The sequence below is a fragment of the Mus caroli genome, unplaced genomic scaffold (assembly GCF_978045245.1).
Source record: "Mus caroli unplaced genomic scaffold, Mus_caroli_1 scaffold_1, whole genome shotgun sequence".
Lineage (NCBI taxonomy): Eukaryota > Metazoa > Chordata > Mammalia > Rodentia > Muridae > Mus > Mus caroli.
The window spans coordinates 180,903,249-180,920,985 of NW_028227256.1; the positions used below are offsets into that span (position 1 = coordinate 180,903,249).

At 48.5% G+C, this 17,737-nt stretch overlaps 1 protein-coding gene across 2 annotated transcripts in view; it reads right to left on the bottom strand.

The window, feature by feature from the left end:
* Positions 1-2,065: 2,065 nt before the first annotated feature.
* Disp1 (dispatched RND transporter family member 1) overlaps positions 2,066-17,737 on the bottom strand; it is a 130,136-nt gene continuing 114,464 nt past the window's right edge. For both annotated transcript variants that reach the window (XM_021158768.3, XM_021158753.3), the window contains 5 exons: positions 15,096-15,219; positions 14,082-14,209; positions 13,715-13,812; positions 11,838-11,935; positions 2,066-5,661 (listed from right to left, as the gene is read on the bottom strand). In XM_021158768.3, the coding sequence (XP_021014427.1) occupies positions 2,080-5,661; positions 11,838-11,935; positions 13,715-13,812; positions 14,082-14,209; positions 15,096-15,219 (4,030 nt within the window). In that variant the 3' untranslated portion in view covers positions 2,066-2,079. The remainder of the gene's footprint in view (positions 5,662-11,837; positions 11,936-13,714; positions 13,813-14,081; positions 14,210-15,095; positions 15,220-17,737) is intronic.

A 17,737-nucleotide genomic window follows, 5' to 3' on the forward strand; every position in this document is an offset into this window, starting at 1 on the left:
TCCTTTATGAAACCCAGGGAGTTCAAAGTTCAAGTCTGCTCTTAGGTAATTGTGCAAAGAGCTCAACGGGCCCAGCAGGCTCAGGGCCAATAAGCAGAACAGGGGAGGGACAAAGGCCACTGGAGGCTCCTTACCAGGTAGAACATGATGGTGGGGGCTTGGTGGAGAACATACATGCTCTGAGGCCCTGGAGTTTCATTAGCTAACTGGATGGTTACACATTTCAAAGAAAAAGAAAGATGCTCACATGGGCACTGAGTCCAGGCTCCCATCTCCTGCAGGTCATCTCACCAAAGAGTGAAATGCAGAGGGGCAAGCAGATACTGCTTATAAGCGCTCAGCACCAGGCCCTGTGCCAGAGGCACAGCTGGCTTCTCTAGGGTTGGCTGTTGATGCCGAGCCCAACAGTATTTCTATGTGTGAGCGAGCCAGCAGGAGCAGCATCCCATCTCCCCCGGAACAGGCTTCCTCAGGGTGCTGTCAACAGACTGTTCTGGGTACCACACACTTGGAGCTCATCCCAGGAAGATCACAACCACACCATCTGATAAACAGAAGGACAACTGAGTGAGCCAAGGGGGCTCGTGGGAGGACCCAGCACCTGCAGGGGTATCCAGTGGTCGAGATGTCAGAAGTGTCTGCATTGCTTCAGAGACTTGAAAGAAGCCCGAGTAACAGAGCAGCTCAAGAGAGGCAGGCATAGAAGTCACTTGTCATAGCAGCATCCAAGCAGACGATGTGCTTTGATGGGAAGGAGCTAGATTTAATGACTCACTGGACCCCTTTCAGCTCTTGATAGCTACCCTACCCAGGATTATAGAGATATTTTGGAAAACTATTCTTAGGAAAGAACCACTAAGATTTTTCAAAAGAAACTTTTCTACTTAGGAATATTCCCACCAGATTCTTCGGAGGAACAAGCTGGAGGTGTAGCTCCAGGAGGCAATGGGCTATCCGTGAGTGAGCAGGGATGTACCCGGTGTCAGACGACATGGTTTGCTGGGGCTGTCATCTGAAGCAGTAGGCAGAAGGAACACACCGACAGCTCCTACCACACACTGATCTGACACATGCCGTGGTATCATCAAAGACGGTGCCCGAAGGCTTAGCATTCCCAGGGTTAGCTGCATGGTGAAGCCATCCTGTCCTGAGACATGGTGAGAGAAACCTTATGAGCATGGCCCCCGAGGACCAGAAATGGAGGCAACATTCTACAAACAAGATCCCTTACTCCCAAGGTTTCAGGAGGTCCTGGGTCCATCTGTGTCACAATCCAATGTGCCCTCGGAAGCACAATACTACATTGATGCTCACAGATCTTCAAGCCTCTCTTTCTGTGGTACTAACACAACCATCTCCCAACACAAGGCGGCACTCATTACATTACATGGATGGTCACAGACCTCCTGGTCTCTCTTTCTGTGGTATTAACACAGCCATCGCCATACACGAGGTGATGATGCTCATGGCTCCTAGGTTAGGAGGTGTAACAACAACCATCTGTCTGGCTGATTCAGAAAGAGACCACTTGGATATAGAGGTGCCAAGGGCGTCCTGTGGGACACTTAGGAAGACAAGAAGAGTGTACTACTAAGGTCCTTGGCATTGATTTTTAACTAATGCACATTTTAATGCTGCCTAGTTCCTGGTTTCTGACTGAAGTATCTGTCAATGTGAGCCCTAGCGTCTATGCTGAGCAATGCAAAGACTTAATTACCACCAGCCAAACACAGGACAGTGAAGACAACCAGGCAACGTACTGTCTGAGAGAACAGAGCCAGTGTGACTCGCTGCGGCAGGCCGGTACACGGAGAAGCTGAGCTGCATATGACTGTATAAGAGCTACTTTTTGAAGTTAAAAATAAAATACTAACCTGAAAATCCAATAATCTCAACACACTCACAAGATCTGTGAGCTTGTTCACTGTTCAGATAGAATAAGACAATGACAACATGACTGTAAGCACGGTGACACATGGAACATGCCTGCTGTTAGGCTCCCTCTGTAGGCTCCCAGATCTCACCCCTAAGTCAAAAGAACGACGGAGGCAGGTGCTTCTGAATGCAATGCTAGATTTATTATAGTGTTTTTATTAACAGACTCTCGCCAGACAGGTCTGAGTGTGTTGGTACAGCAGGCACATTGGCTTCAAGGTTTGGCATCTGGCAGTCCGCAGACCCGCACTTCAATCTCATGATGCTTCTACAACTCTGTGGACTGTTTGGGCAGGACCTGCAGCCCGCCTCCCCTGGTAAATGGCTGAATGTAAAGTTTGATTCGTTATGATTTAAATGTTCTGAGTTCACAGTTTCATCGGTCTGCAGCAGGCTTGGCTCCACTTGCTTCTCCTCCTCGTCAGTCTGGTTTGGTAAACTAGAGACCTTGGTTTCTGTCCCTCCACTGCCCTCTGTGTCCCCTGGGTCTCTACTTTTGCAGAGTCTCCGTTGGTTATTCTCAGGATCGCAACAAGCTCTCTGGAAAGACTCATTGCTCCTGCTGTCAGACAGTGGCGGTGACGGCTCTGCTGTCCTGGGAAGATGCTCATCTGTGCTGTGTGCGCTGGTGCGACCCAGGTTTTCTTGGGCCTGAAAGTGCTGCACTGAGTGGAGAAAGAAATTCCTAGGCCGAGAATTCTGCATTCCTAGGGGCAGCATGTGCTGGGCAGGATGCAGAGGGTCCTCCGTGGCTTGGTGTGAGGCCTTCAGAGGTGCCACCACATTCTGAATCTGGACAAAGCCGCCTGCAGTGGAGGCACACTTGTGGCATAAGGAGTCACCCATCTGCTGGCAGTGGATTTCTGGTAAGCCATACTGTAAGTGTGTGTAGGCGTCTCGGCAGTTACATCTCAGATTGAGAGAGAAGTGGCACACAGTGTCCTGCTCCAGACAGGACTGCAGCAAGGCTGAGCCTGGCTCACTGCTGGGGCTTTTGGTGAGTTCGCTGCTGTAGGCTGCAGGCACAGGCATCCTTAAATTCTTTGCTTGGCCGTTGAAAAATTCAGAGCAGGCGTGTGGCTCTTCGTACGTAGTCTTCTCTGAGGAAGTGCAGCTGTGAGATGCCAGGGGCTGTAACTCGTAAAACTCATGTTCCAGTTGGGATTTCTGGCCCCTGGCATCTACGCTGTACGCACTGGCGGCGTGTGTTTTGCTTGGTCCCCTGTCCCCAGGCCTTGCAGACAAGGTGTGGGAAAAGGGACTGCACTGGAGCTTTGTAGGGAAAGGGATCTGGCCGCAGGTGCCTTGTGGCCCCAGGCACCGACACAGGCACTGGAAGAAGAAGGTGGCGAAGGCCCAGCTCACACACATGACGAGCATCATGAACGTGCCCAGCTGCGTGTAAGCCAGGACCGTGGAGGGCATCATCATGGCCCCGGCCACGAAGGTGGTCAGTGCAGCCATGGCGATCGCAGAGCCCATACGGCTCAGAGAGAAGATGACCTTGCCTTCTCGGTCGGGATCTGGAGCCAAGCGGTACGCCACCCCGTAGTGGACGGCAAAGTCTACAGACAGGCCGACTGCGACCGAGATGGTGACGGACTCCAGCACGTTCAGCTCCCAGCCCAGCAGGACCAGGGACCCGACTGTGACAAATATGGTTCCAGCTATGGAGACGATGGCATACAGGCTTATGATGATATTCCACGTGGTCAGCAGCATCACACTGAAGGCAACGGCCACCGAGAGCCCCATGGCGATGAGGGTGCCGTCGGAAAGGCTGTCCTGCAGGTCATAGAACTCCAGGTTGCTGACAAACCAGCCGCGGCTGAGGCCCTCGGGGGCCGAACTCAGCTCGTGGGAAATCCACGAGTCCACCTCCTTGTAGAACTGCTGCATCTTCTCGTAGGCCAGGGTGAAGAGGAAGGTGCTCTGGAACTCCAGCACCACGGCCCGGATGGTGTCGTTGATGTCGAACCTTGGCCCTGGGGTCTTGTTATTCAGATGGTACCCCGTGCTCCTGTCCAGCTCCATGATGGCCTTCTTGATGCACAGCTCGAAAACCTCTTGCTTATAGGGGAAGCTGCAGTGGCTGCAGCAGGGATACAGGGCAGGCTCGTCACAGTCCTGGTTCTCCATCCACTGTTTGAAGGTCTCGATGAAACAGCTGGTGAAGTCCTGCTGCTCCGTCTGGTGGAAGAAGGTCTGGTTCCTCAGCTTCTGACAGAAGTGTAAAATCCAGGCCTGGGAGGCCGGGCTAGCAATGTTGAACGTGCTATCTAGTGTCAGCTCCCCTTTGCTCTTGGGGTTCAGAGGGTCGCCGCTGTCTTCTGGGGACACACCCCAGATCACCGTGATGGGCATATGCAGCTCCTCTCCGTGGTGAACCCGCTCAAACATGAAGAGCTTCTTGAACTCGGCATCATAGCGCTCGAAAGGATGAGAGGACCGAAACACCTGGAACTCGGACAGCTCCAGCGACGGCAGTTTCATCTTTGGGTTTACGCACACGATGTAGGCCCCGCCCACAGTCAGGGCAAGGAACCAGATGAGCCAAAGGTAGCGAAACTTGATGACGATGCACGGCAGCACCTTTTCAAAGAAAATCCGTGATGCCTCTGAGATGGCAAAGAGCACCCTGCGGCACTTCTGACAGAGCACTGCCCAGCAGCTCTTGTCGTAGGCTTGTGGCTGGGGCTTCCTGAAGCAGGTGAATATATTGAGGAGGTATCGCTCATGCAGAACAATCACAGCCGGGAGCCAGGTGACCATCAAGACGTAATTCACCAAAATGGCGGTCCCCGCGTACACCCCGAAGCACCTGATGGCCGTGATGTTGCTGACGTAGTTAGCGTAGAAGGCAGCGGCAGTGGTGAAGCTGGTGACAAACATGGAGAGGGCTGCATGCTGCAAGGTGACGCTCACTGCCTCTGAAGTTTCTGCGCGAGGCTTGTCGAACTTGGTGTAGTTCCAGACGTCGCACAGGACGAAAGCATCGTCCGCACCAATCCCGACCAGGATGATGAGCGCAGTGAGGTTCATAAAGGGGAAAAACTCGAAGTTAAAGACGACTCGGTAGAGGAAGTAGGAGACGATGAGCGAGCTGATGATGGCAAACATGGTCATGAGCGTGATGAACATGGACTTGGTGTAGACACACATGATGAGCAGGACGATGGCGATGGCGATGGCGGGGTACACGGTGTCCATGAGGAGGTAATCCTGGAACAAGCTGTGTTTGATGCCAAACTCGATGCCGGTGACGGTGGTGATGCCGTCCGAGGAGTTCCAGTTTTCGAAGTTGTCCAGGTAAATGTTCATCATGCTCTCCCCTTTCTCCGTGGGGGAGAAGAGCATGCTGTACTTTAAAGCTGGCACGGCGTAGTCAGCCGTCTTTGGGGTCATGAAGTCCTTGTCTACCAGGTAGTGGAGAATCTGGTACACGGCGTTGTATTTGGTACACTTGCGCGGCACGTTGGTACACTTGAGCTGGTCCTTCCTTCTGGCCGCCTTGTCCCAGCAGTCTGGCCCCAGGGTGCCGTTTTGGTAGTGCTTGGCGCAGGTCCGGAGCAGCTTCAGCGTGTGAGAGACATCTCGCTCAACAATCTTCTGACAGGATGATCTGTTATTCAGAATGGCGATGTAATTCCCCAGGGTCCAGCTCGGGCAGCAGGAGACGGCAGTGGTCCTCTGGCAGAGATCGCTGAACTGGGGGTGGGATCTGATCTGTAGAGACAGACATGCAGAAGGACTGGAGTTTAAACAAGCTCTCCACCAGGCAGGTCCCTCCTGCCTCTAGGCACAAGGCAGGCCCAGAAGCTAAACAATCCTCCTTCACAGCGTTGAGTCGGTGTGTACACAGGTGAGCTCCCCTCCCACCCCCCGCCACCCTCCACTATCTCATCTTGTAGCTATTCACCAGGCTGCTAGACTTTGAGCAGCAAACTCCTGCTTGGGAATGGCATACAGGCGTAATGTCATGTGGACCAGTACTGAGTGTGGTTGAAGAAGGGAGATAAACATAACACCCACTTAGTCTTTCCAGAGTCCCTGTGAAGTGATAAAGGCTTTACAGTGTGTCACGCACAGGAGCGAGGATTCAACTGTCCAACTGCTGCTTTCCCTAAAATCCTGGTTCTCAGAACAAAAATTTTGGTGATAAAAGTCACCACAAATCCCAACAGACACAGTTGAAAGCAAAGATGCTGGTCCTAAAGGTCCTACAGCTGGCTGGAATACACCCCCAAACTGCCCTGTACAATCTGATCTCCGAGGTGACAGTACAGACAGGCAGAGCTTCCTGGTAAATAGCAGTGGATTAGCGCCCTTATAATAGTGGCTCGAGGGAGTTGCTGGTGCCTTTTGGTGCCACATCTCGATAACACAGATATGGCACTGCCTTAGAGGGGACAGGTACTCACTGGATCCTGAGTCCACAAACCCCTTGATTTTAAAATTTGCCAGTTTCTAGAATTGTGAGAAAGAAATTATCTTTAAAAATAAATTATCTAGACTAAGGTACTTTGTCAGTCTGAACAGAGCAGATAGAACTCTATTTGACAGATCAAAAAGTGAGTAGATTCTTGAATAATTTAGACTGTTTACTGAAATAAGGTGAGAAGGGTCAATTTTTTAAGATTAAAACATTTTCATTTCTGATTTTAAATATAAGTTGTGGATAGCCCTAGGGCTAATTATATTTGATGTTAATTCTGTTCTCCTGTGAGGGGCTTTGAGTCAGCACTCAGGTGATTTCCTATAAACCTGTTTCCCACCTTAATTTGTAAAATATAGGAGAGCTGATGATTGGGCAGATAAAGGGAGGTGGAGCAGAAGGTTGGGAGAGAGAAGAAGGAGAAAAATGGGAGAGAGAGAAGACGCAGAGGAGGAGGAAGAAGAAAAGCGGAGCAGAAGCACATGGCCTGGAGAAACCACAAGTTCTAAGGATCTCATAGATGTGGAAGATGGTAGTGTAGCGGCAGATCTGCCCAATCTAGGTGCACAGCATGTATTCATATTAACTGAGTTGTGTTTTCATTGCTGGGGCATATTTGGGTTGGAGATTTACCGCAACAAATAAATACAAACAAACAAAAAGGTAGAATTTTAGTTCTTAGGTTATACAGTTTGGCTAAAACCCTTTCTGGGAACTTTTCTGTTGGTGAATGGCAGCGGGCTCACTTGGGACCTGTGGCAGCTCGGGGTTGCGATGGCAGCGTCTCACAGAATGCTGTCCCTGGGAAAAGCTTCTCTGCTCAAGGCTGGCCTTGTCACAGGGAACTATGACCACTGCTGGATTACAAAGCTGGTTCAGTTCCCACTCTTAGGTTAGACAAGCCACGTCCTCTTTCCTTAGGATTAGACTAGGAATCAGCCCCTTTCCTGGGCCTGACCAGAGCCTTGTGTTCGGGAGCACCAGAGCTAAGGTGGCCCGGTCTTACCACTTTCCCTCAACTTTATTTACCAAAGGTTGGTCTAGGGAACCACTCCAAAGTTCAGAGAAGGTGTGGAGAGTTTTTCTAACGAGATTTAAACCAGTCTGTATCTGGCTTAGAGTAGGCTTTGTCAATTGTTCATTAAAGTATCTTTCCAAGGCAGTGAAGTTGGCTGGCACACCCAATCATTTTAGAAGCTGACTTACCTAAGAACCGGGTTACATATCATTCCCTAAGGCCTGGGTAAACTGGAGCTAGTATGTGGGGAGAGGTGTGGACGGTGCCAGGAGGCCGTGGGCTGGAATTGCACGTGGAGATTCATTATCATGTTGGAGGTCTTCCTAGAGCTCTGAGCTCCAGGCCAGCCTGATCTACATAGAAGTTCCAGGCTAGCGAGGGCTATACAGTGAGACCCTGTCTTAAGAAACCAAACCAAGACAGGGGCAAAAAAAATCCTCAAACATCAAAACCAAAAATCAAAATTATTTTTTTGGGATAATTCTTAGTGGGAAAAAATAAGCCAGAGTTATTATCTAAATGCAAGAGAGTAAGTTTTACTTATACACACACACACACACAATCAATTTTAAAGTGTATTTCTGAAAACACAGAATTCTAAGACAGGATAATTCATATTTGTTTCCAAGTTCAAAAATTCACATATCTTAACTTGAGAAAAATGAGCTAGTAAGTCATGGGGCCCTAAAACAGCATCTCCAGTATTTATGGCAGATGATAGTTTATCCCACAGAGGAACTGCAGGAGCCCCGCTAGAAGGACATATATGCAACTGCTGAAATGGCCAAGCAGAGCTAACAGCAACACAGCTACCAGTGGGACAGGGGTGTGGCATTGCTAGTTTTCTCCAGGGGACAGTGGTGTTAGCTGATTACAACATTTGGAAAAGAACGCTTTTAAGGTCTCAAATGGGGTAAGCAATAGAGTCACAGAGAAAGCTATTATGATGGGCATGCTCTAAGTATCCTGAAGACTGGAGCACTGGGGAGTGCTCACACATCCAGCGAGGCCCTACACTCCTGCCTGGAGAACCTGCACTCTGTGGGAAGACACTGTGGCCCTTGCCCTCAGTTTACCCTCCCGAGTGGCAGAGAAAGCAGACAAAGGTATGTAGTTATAACTGGACGAGCAGTGCACTGTGTGGACATATGGGGCAGAGGAAGTGCCAAGTCTGAAAGTGTCTTATCAGTGGCAGTAACTAGTCTGTCTTGACTAGTGAATACAGACTAGTATAGTAGTGTAGTCTGAGGCGGACAGACTGGCAGCTAGGTATCTCTTTATGTAGGAGGCAGATGTAGTCTTGTCATGCTCTGGGAAAAGGGATCCCTGGGAATAATTCCAAAACCTTAGAAGTTCATAAAAATAAGATAGGGTTTCCGAAAGGCAGTCCCCCTCCCCCCCAGGGAACACAGCCCTCTAATCCTAGCAACTCACCATGGGAGTTGGGGAATCATTCTTCCTGTGTGGTTGTGACGTGTCTTTGCACAGCTCCCTAGTTAGATAGTAGCAGGGGTGGAGTTGACTTAAAATAGGGGGTACAAAGAGAGGAGAGAGAGAAGAGAGAAACCAGAAGTGTTTAAATGATACCTTAACATTAAAACGGACTGGCTAAGTTAGAGGTATTTTAAGAAGCCGAGAAAGGACAAAAGGAAGATTAAGCACCAACTAGCAGGTTCAGCTGACTCCTGGGCTCTCCTCTCCACAGAGAGAGCTGAAGGGAGGGGGCTTCAAGGGGAGTAAAGGCAAAGGCCCCTTGGAAGGAGCCTCAGAAAATACACAGGCCTCTGAGATGCTGGAGATTCCAGCAGTCCATGAAGGTTCATCTAGGAAGCCAGATTCTCAGACAAAGAATTCCAAGTCCCTTTTACGAGCTGAGTCCTCAAAGCTCCAACATCTGAAATGTGCAGAGACTAGCACAGGTAAAGGGCTTCCAGTGGAGTGAGGTTCACAGAGACCCTTCCATTTATGAATGTCTGTCTGTCAGTGGGTCCTGTAGGACAGAATCAAGGACTGGAGAGAGTCAGAAAAGCAATGGGGGTTAAGAAAGGGACACCTCAGTGGGGAGGTGGACAGGACAGCAGCATGAGAAACAGCCACTCTTCCTGGAAGCCCCTCTGAATTAAGAACACAGGTGGCATCCCCCTTCTGCACACACACGGCAGAAGACAAGGGACCATCTGGCTCACTGAGGTGCTGCGCCATCCGGGGCCAATGCACAGACACTGAAGCTCCCTGCTCTGGATCATTACATCGGCTTGGTCCCATTAGCTTGAGAAGTGTTAATGGCTAAGCACTTACATCAATAATGAGGCCTGAGGGGTGAGAAGGGAAGGCCTTCAAGGAGGCAGGGCACTGTAACAAACATAAATGACCAAGGCAGCTCCAACCAGGGACTGGAAACCACTCCAGCAGTCATTTCATTGTGGAGTTGTCGACCCAACTTATTATCTAACATGTCAAATGGACAGTTCACTTTTTCCCAGACCAGAATGCAAGATCAGAATACCATCACACTTGCAACTGGTTTCAAAGGGGTGTTAATTTAACAAGATTTAACAAATATGACTATGTTTTTTGAAGGAGAGCCCATTTTTAGGCTCCCAAATGACTGTTTAATCATTTAATGTAGGTCTGCAACTAGCCATATGCAATACTCCTTTGGATGTATGTTTTGGGTCTGTTTGCCAAATTCTCACTTTGTAAACATGCTCGTAAGAACTGGGCTGGTGAGATAGCTTAGTGGGTAAAGGTGCCTGTAGCCAGCCTTGAGGACTTGAGTTCAATCCCCAGGACCCACATGGAAGGAGAGAACTGGCTCCTGCAAGTTTCCTCTCGTCTCCACATGTGTGCTGTGATAGGTGTACCCAGGTGTGTATGTACGTGCGCAAGCATGGATACACACACACACATACACACGCACACACACATAGATTAAAAAAGGAACTTTGTACATAACATCATACTTCTTTTACCAAGTGGATGAGAGAGGAGGTGGGAGACGCCTCAGTCTGCAGAGTGCTTGCTATGTCAGCATGAGGACCGGAGTTCGAATCCCAGAACCCATGCTCACAAATCACAGCAAACCCAGGCAGGCATGCTGGCATGTGCTGGGGACACGGTGACATGTAGATCCCTGTGTGTTCTGGCCAGACAATCTAGTCTACTCAGCGAGTCCCAGCCCACTGTGAGGAAGGATAGCTGAGGCTATCCTGAGTCTACTCAGCGAGTCCCAGCCCAGTGTGAGGAACGATAGCTGAGGCTATCCTCTGGCTTCCACATACGTGAGTTACAGTTTCCAAAACACATCTAACTTATTACCCCTTGGTGGCTTGGGCGGAATAATGCCACTGGAAGGGATTCTGTTGTCTGGTGACCGGTAGGTCACTTACAGCTCCCTGCAGGCTTTGCTTAATTGAGGGCAAGTCTCTCCTCACTTTCATTTTCCCTCCCAGTATTTCCCCTTTCTATATTCCTTCCGCCTGTTCTTGCTTAGGTGTCCCTTCCGTGTAAGCTACCTCACACGGATCACCTGACACATACACACAGATGAAGCCCTGACTACACTGCTTTCACAGCTGAAAGGCACAGGGCTGCTTTTGAAGGCTTAGCGTCTAACACATACTAAGAGAATAAGCTGAATCAAACTTATTCCAGGCCGCGTGGACTCTTTAATGGCCATTCAGGTAGAGAATGGCAAGGGCAGCAAGTCAGACACAAAACCAGGGGTGGGGGACAGTCTTCAGTACAGAAGCACAAAGCATAGAGGGTGGGGCCAGTCTCTGGCCTCGGAGTTGGCTGGCTTCACAGGAAGTGCTTGTCCTCCTAAATCTTAGTGTCTTCCAAAGCAGCAAGGTGGTTAGAGCTGGAGGAATCTGGTTTGGAGCAGAGTTCGTTGAGACAGGCACTGCACTAAGGTCTTTTGATGCCCCCTTCCCCCACCTCTCCACCCTTTCCTAGACTGCTTCCCAAGATCTCCTTTGAAATCACTGGCTGGAGTAATCACTGACTGCAAGAGAGGCAGGTATGCCTTTAACTGTACAGTGACAATGATGACAAGTAACGAGGGGAGGAGCTATGTGGTGAGGGGAGGGGTGATGTGAAAAGGAGAGGGGCAGTGTGATGAGGGCAGGGGCAGATATGACAAGGGGAGGGCAGTGTGCAGAGCAGAGACACTGAATTAAGAAGATCCAGTAGGAGAAGACTAGCATAGCGAGAGGATATGAGCAGCAAAGGAGGGGGCTCTTTATTAAAGAAGGCAGTGTGTTTCTAAAGACGGGGAAACACAGGACTCTGACGCTGGCATCCCCACAGCACACCGGCCTGCTGGGGCCTGCTCCACAGTGGAAAGCCCCGTCGGCCTTTCAGTGGTCAGACAGCAAGGCAGAGGCAGATGTTCCGTAACATGACTTTATTGTGCTGAAGAGATTTCAGCTGCGGTGTGTTACATACCCTGGAATTATCCACATCACACATGGACTTAATTGCAGGTAAATTCCACAGAGTCTCCCCTCCTGCTGAAGCAAACACTACCCTGGAGTACCCGTCACCTGGGAAGACGAAAGGAAAATGTTTATACGTTATTTATTTGACTAGAGTTGGAACTCACAAACAATTCAAACAAGAAACTGCACAGACAATTTGTTAGCAGCAGGGAAATCTTTTCTTTGATAAGTTTCAGGAGAATGTGTGTGTTAGTGTCATTTTACCTCAAAGCCTGTACCTACTCAATGCATGACGACCATGACAAGACCTATGTCAAATAATCCTGAGAATGGAACGGAGGCAGGCACTCTATGAGAAGGCTTGTCTGGCTTACTTAAAAGGTTGAGAATGTATCAAAGGAGATAAAGTAGGTTAACTTTACCTAAAGTGCCTAATTTTGTTAGCAAATCAACTGACAAATGTATGATAATCTTTATAAATGGCTTTATTCATGATCATTCAGTTGTCCTTAGCAAACACACACGTTCACCAAAGAGCTACTGTCATATGTAGACTGTGTTTGGATAGGAAATCAGCCCTGAGGAAGAAACACGTATGCCAGTCCCCTGGAGCCCACGAGGCTTTAGTCAAGCCAGAGTTTACTGCCCAGATAGCTATCGGTGGGGACTACTAGAAACAAAACTAGACTTACACCCTGAATTTGCTATTGTTCTTACTAAGACATTAACACAAGCTGATTAAGCAATGTATAATAATAGTACTTTGAGAGGAAAAACAAAAACAACTAGCCTAATTGTAGAAATAATCAGAATTCAGTTTTTGTAATCTGTGATTTAAGAGGCAGAGAATGCTTGACCTTGAACTTGCACTGCTGCTGAGAACTGGCACAAGATTGGATCTCCTCTCTCCCCTCTCATCTGAGATGTCAGATCTTAGAGGGTCCTCTGCTGTCTAATGAGGCAGGGGCTATCAATGAAGGGAGTTTTCAACACATTGAAACCGAAAGAACGTTACTATGAATATTTGCTCAGTTGAAACGACTCCCCTCAATCCTCATTCCTAGGCACTCTGCCCACTGAGCAGCCACTGCCACCAGTAGCTCCTCACTGCCTCCTGCGCATCCCTCCCGGGCAGCTGCCGGGAACAAGCCAGCTTTAAGCATAACTACGTGTCTCTAACTAGAGATGGACGGCAACCTTTAGAGACCATTGGTTCCACATAGTAATCTTCAGCCTTATGATGTCTAGGGCTCAATCCCGTGATGCCCCGTTCTGCCGTGGTTAGGCAGCTCCAGCTCCTTCAGCTACCACTGCTACAATCCTCAGCACTACACCCACTCGTCCCCTGCAGCCCGGCCGACCCACTCAAGCTTGGGTCTCTGTTACCACTGTTAAGTGAGGGAACAGGGCTCTGTTCTGACCTGGGCCACTTCACCCATTAAGGTCCCATGTTTCTGGGAGGTCACCATATTGATAGGGAACTTGGTGCAGACACCTTCCGCCTCAGCCTCCCCAGTAGCTGGGTCTTCAGGCATGCGCCGCGGACAGCTCTTACTATGTTCGCTTTCATTTAAACAAAGCTATAAAGCCTTTCTGCTGACAGATTACTTATATTCCACTAAGAATTCGTACTTGTTATTTGATTCAGAAACACACAGGAAAAGGGATTTGACATACGACTTGAAGGCTCAGACAAGGTAGGAAATTTTATTAACTTCTGCCTTCAATTTGAACAGCACCCTTCCCTTCCATCTTTATCCCAGGAAAACTCACAACCTTAGCTGGCATCTCGAGCTACAGAACCAGAGGAACTGCTGGGCAGGCTGCAGTGCTAGACTTGGACCCATTGCACCTTGACCCCAGGAAGCTGCTCCGTCCACTCACTTGGAACATCGCAGAAGAAGCTGTCTTTCTGGAAGTTCCAGTCTACTTCTCTTCTCTCTCTCTCATGGTGATCGTCTGACCATCTGTCATCCCGGTGGCTGAATGGAAAAAAGTCCGAGCTATTACAAGGAGATGGGCAGATTCTTACAGTTCGGTCCCAAAGCTCTAACCTACTTAGCATCTGATGCTAAGCCAAAAGGATTCACGTGAGCAACATTAATTTTTCCATGTGTAAGGAAGAAAAGTGCCACCTTTTCATCACAGTCCAGCAAGACATTTCAGTGACAACTGGGTGGCAACTGAGCCCCGTGTTTTAATTTTCACTAAGAAGTATTTTATCTAAAAGTCACATAAAGTAAGTGATTACCTTCGGGCTTGCTCCTCTGCATACTTATAAGGATAGTTGGCCAATGTTGCTTTGTACCCTGTGTTTCGCATCATGTTATTCCACGTGACCAGCCTCTGTCCTATCGTGGTCCCTCTTGGTTCAAAGCCCTAAGACAAGATATTACGTGTTCCCATTAGTGTATTCCATTACCCACTAAATACAGCTTTGTTAACAACTTAGGAAAGCAAGAGCAACGTGAGGTAGAGTTTTCAACAGGAAACATGGACATTCTTCACGTCTGCTGAGGAGACCTGTGTTAATGCGAGGCCTTGTGGATAATCATCACCTCTTAGCTGTGACAGTCATATGGTTCTCCAGTTACATGTCTCGGGAAGTGGGGAAGTGGATCAGAAATTTACCTGTGTCCAAGCATTTAGTAAGTGCATAATTGTAACCTGCAGGCACTTGGTCAAACTCAAGTGTGTTATGCACTGTTAGAGTGTTTTACAGAGAGCACACTGTCATCCTGATCACGTTTACGTCACTATTCCACCCCAGAGGAACATTTACTGAACAGGTCCTGTTAACTGTTAGTTACACAGAAATGCCTTTAACCTCTCGGAGGTGGGGAGAGATACACAGTATTGAAGTCTTTATAAAAATACTTTCTGAGTATGTGCATTCTTCAATATTGCTCCTTGATTAAACAGGGGGACGGAGAAGTCGGATGTCCCACTTTTTGCACGAGCTTGTGTTGAGGGTGAACAAGTTCCTTGACCTTACTTAAGGGCACAGATAACAACACATCTTTACTTGCAGAATGAGAGTATATGCTTACTGGTGGCTGCAGTAAGTTTTGAAAGAAATGGAGAGCTGAGTGTGGTGGCTCATATCTCACAAGGCTGAGGCAGGAGGATGACAAGTTCAAGGAGCTTTGGTGTAAGACTACCTCAGATACACAGAAGGAAAGGGCTGCTGACGTACACACCATGCATTTAAGTATTTGATTTGGGGAGGTGGTTTCAGGCGTCACCCCAGTCGGGTCCTCCTTACCAGCAGCGGGTCCGAGAAGTCGGGGAGCTCCGGCACTAGGACCCCCACCAGGGCACAGACCACGATGAGCAGCGTGCACATGCCCAGGACCACCACAGGCCAGTCAGCCAGCAGGGCTGCGTAACTACGGGGCACAAAACGAGCACAGAGAGGATGTCTGAGAAGCAGCGTGGAGGGAAGGCTCCCCGAGAGCAGGGTTAGAGCCCCATATGTTAGAGCAGCACAGGTATTTACCAATACAATTAGAAGTATTTATACATCAATGCAGGAAGTGTTGAGAGCATGCTCTTTTCATGTCTCTGATCAAGTAGCAGTGGTTGGATTTTTAAAAGAAAAAAAAGTCTCTAAACAGATTCGTGTAGTGAAATCTAAAAAACAACCCAAAGCAGACACTTCCCAGAGCCATTTTCTTTCCTCCTAGAAAGAAGCTAATACAGACTATCAGCAGGCTGAGTTCACCAGGGCAGGCTGTTTAATCAGTGGGGCATCAGTACCTAGAACAGTACTTTGTAGGAGGGGCCCAATTAATTTTTATTGACGGTGGCCCGGTGCCGCCTGCGTCTCCAGCCACCTCAGGCTGGCTCCAGCCTCTTCCTCCTTTACCGACTCTTTCAGTGGCTTTCTTCACACACAGCCTCTGACTGTGGGAGCTACTTCCAACCCCTCTTGCACTACGCTCTGCCCTCTCACTCCCAGTTATGTTCACAGGTATGGACACAGTGTCTGCCAGAACCCAGTGAAACAACCTTTCTAAGCATCAAAGTGTATGTGGAAGATTCTAGTTGCTCCAGTCTTTATTAGAAGAAGGAAACCCCAATCCAGTGTGTGATCACTGCTCTCAACAGGGCCAGCTCTCTGGGCTACTGTGATGGCTAGTTCTGGGTCATGGAAAGATACGTCTTAAGTATGTGTTTATGAAGAATTTCTGCGAGAACATGCCAGTCATTACAGATAAAGCTGGGATCTCCAAAGGCTTGGAAATGCTGCTGTATAGCTTTTCCAATCTCCAAGCAGAGAGCACTAGTTTTGAAGTTCCACAGAACTGACCCAATGAGGATTTTTTTACTTCAAATTAGCACTCTACTAAAGGAATTTGTTGTGCCTCAAGGAGCTTGCCTGGCATTTCCCACTGCTGTCCTATTAGACCTTGACATAAACAAGAACATAAGTAAGAGTTTGTGCTTACTGCAGTATTAGTGGCTCATGTGCCTTGCACAAACCGTCTTAGGCTTAAACCTCACAGTGGTGAAGTTTAGGCACTGACAGGCCAAGGAATTAGTTAGATCTCAAAGCCTTAGGTGATGTGGTTCTAGACTCTGGCTTTTAAGATTGTGTTTCCATCTGTCTTTTCCAACACAAGTAAAACTAAAGACATGAGGAAGATGGAAACTTGCCAAATTCTGCTTCATCAAATTCACCCTTAAACAGCTCTAGGGTTGAAGACACAGCCCAGCTGTCAAGGGCTACTTCACAACTAAACGACAAGAGTTCCGTCCCCAGTGCCCACAGTTGTCTCTCCAGCTACCTTTGCCAAACCTCAGTCCAAGCACTTGGGAGACAGATGTAGGTGGATTTCTGTGAGTTCAAGACCAGCCTAGCCTACACAGCGGTTTTATATCAGCCACAACTGTTAGCCAGGACTATGCAGTAAGACCTTGTCTCAAAAAGAAAAAAAAAATCTAGTCCCACTAGTAGTAATTTCTCTCTGCAAAACCACAGAGATGCAGGGACACGAGGGTGAGCATTATTTGCCTTATTGCAAATTCAGGATTTAAGACTTTCCAATAGAACAGTTTGTCAAAACTGTTCTAGCAGTTTGTCAGCAAGATGGAACTGCCTTTAAGGATAGCTGTGGATACAGTGGGAACACATGACCCCAGTGTGCTTCCTGTGGCTGTGTGGTCACATGCCCAACACAAACATCCTTCCACTTTCTTCCCTAGTCCACTAAACACAGACTTGAGAAGTCAGTGGTTTTGAAGCAATGATGCCCTTTGTCTCAGCAGCACTCTGAGACATCTTGCTCCCCACTTCACACTTTAAAGAGAACACTTTACAGGTGACTTTTAGAATATCAGCCCCAAGAAACAGGAATGGCTCCAGGCCTAAGCGCTTATTCATCATATTCTAAAGGGATCCATCTCTATCTTTCCTTCTTACAAAATGTTATCAATGGAGGGCAATGGCCTCACATGGCTCAATTTATCCACAGAATGGATGACCTTTTGCTTTGTGTCCTTCAGAAAGATACACAGAGCCGGGCGTGGTGGCGCACGCCTTTAATCCCAGCACTCGGGAGGCAGAGGCAGGCGGATTTCTGAGTTCGAGGCCAGCCTGGTCTACAAAGTGAGTTCCAGGACAGCCAGGGCTACACAGAGAAACCCTGTCTCAAAAAAACAAAAAATCAAAAAAAAAAAGAGAAAGATACACAGAAACCCTAAACCCCTCTTTCAGTCATTGCTTCCCTTTCCTTTGAAAACACATGGTTTTGATTTCACAGTCCTGCCACATGCTGCACACGTGCACCAGGGACGTATGGAAGGTTTAGGGTTCGTTCTTTGCCACATTCCTTATACACGTTTAACCTCACTGTATCACAGTTCCTTCCGCACATAGCAGATGTTTCCCAACCTGGCCTCTCC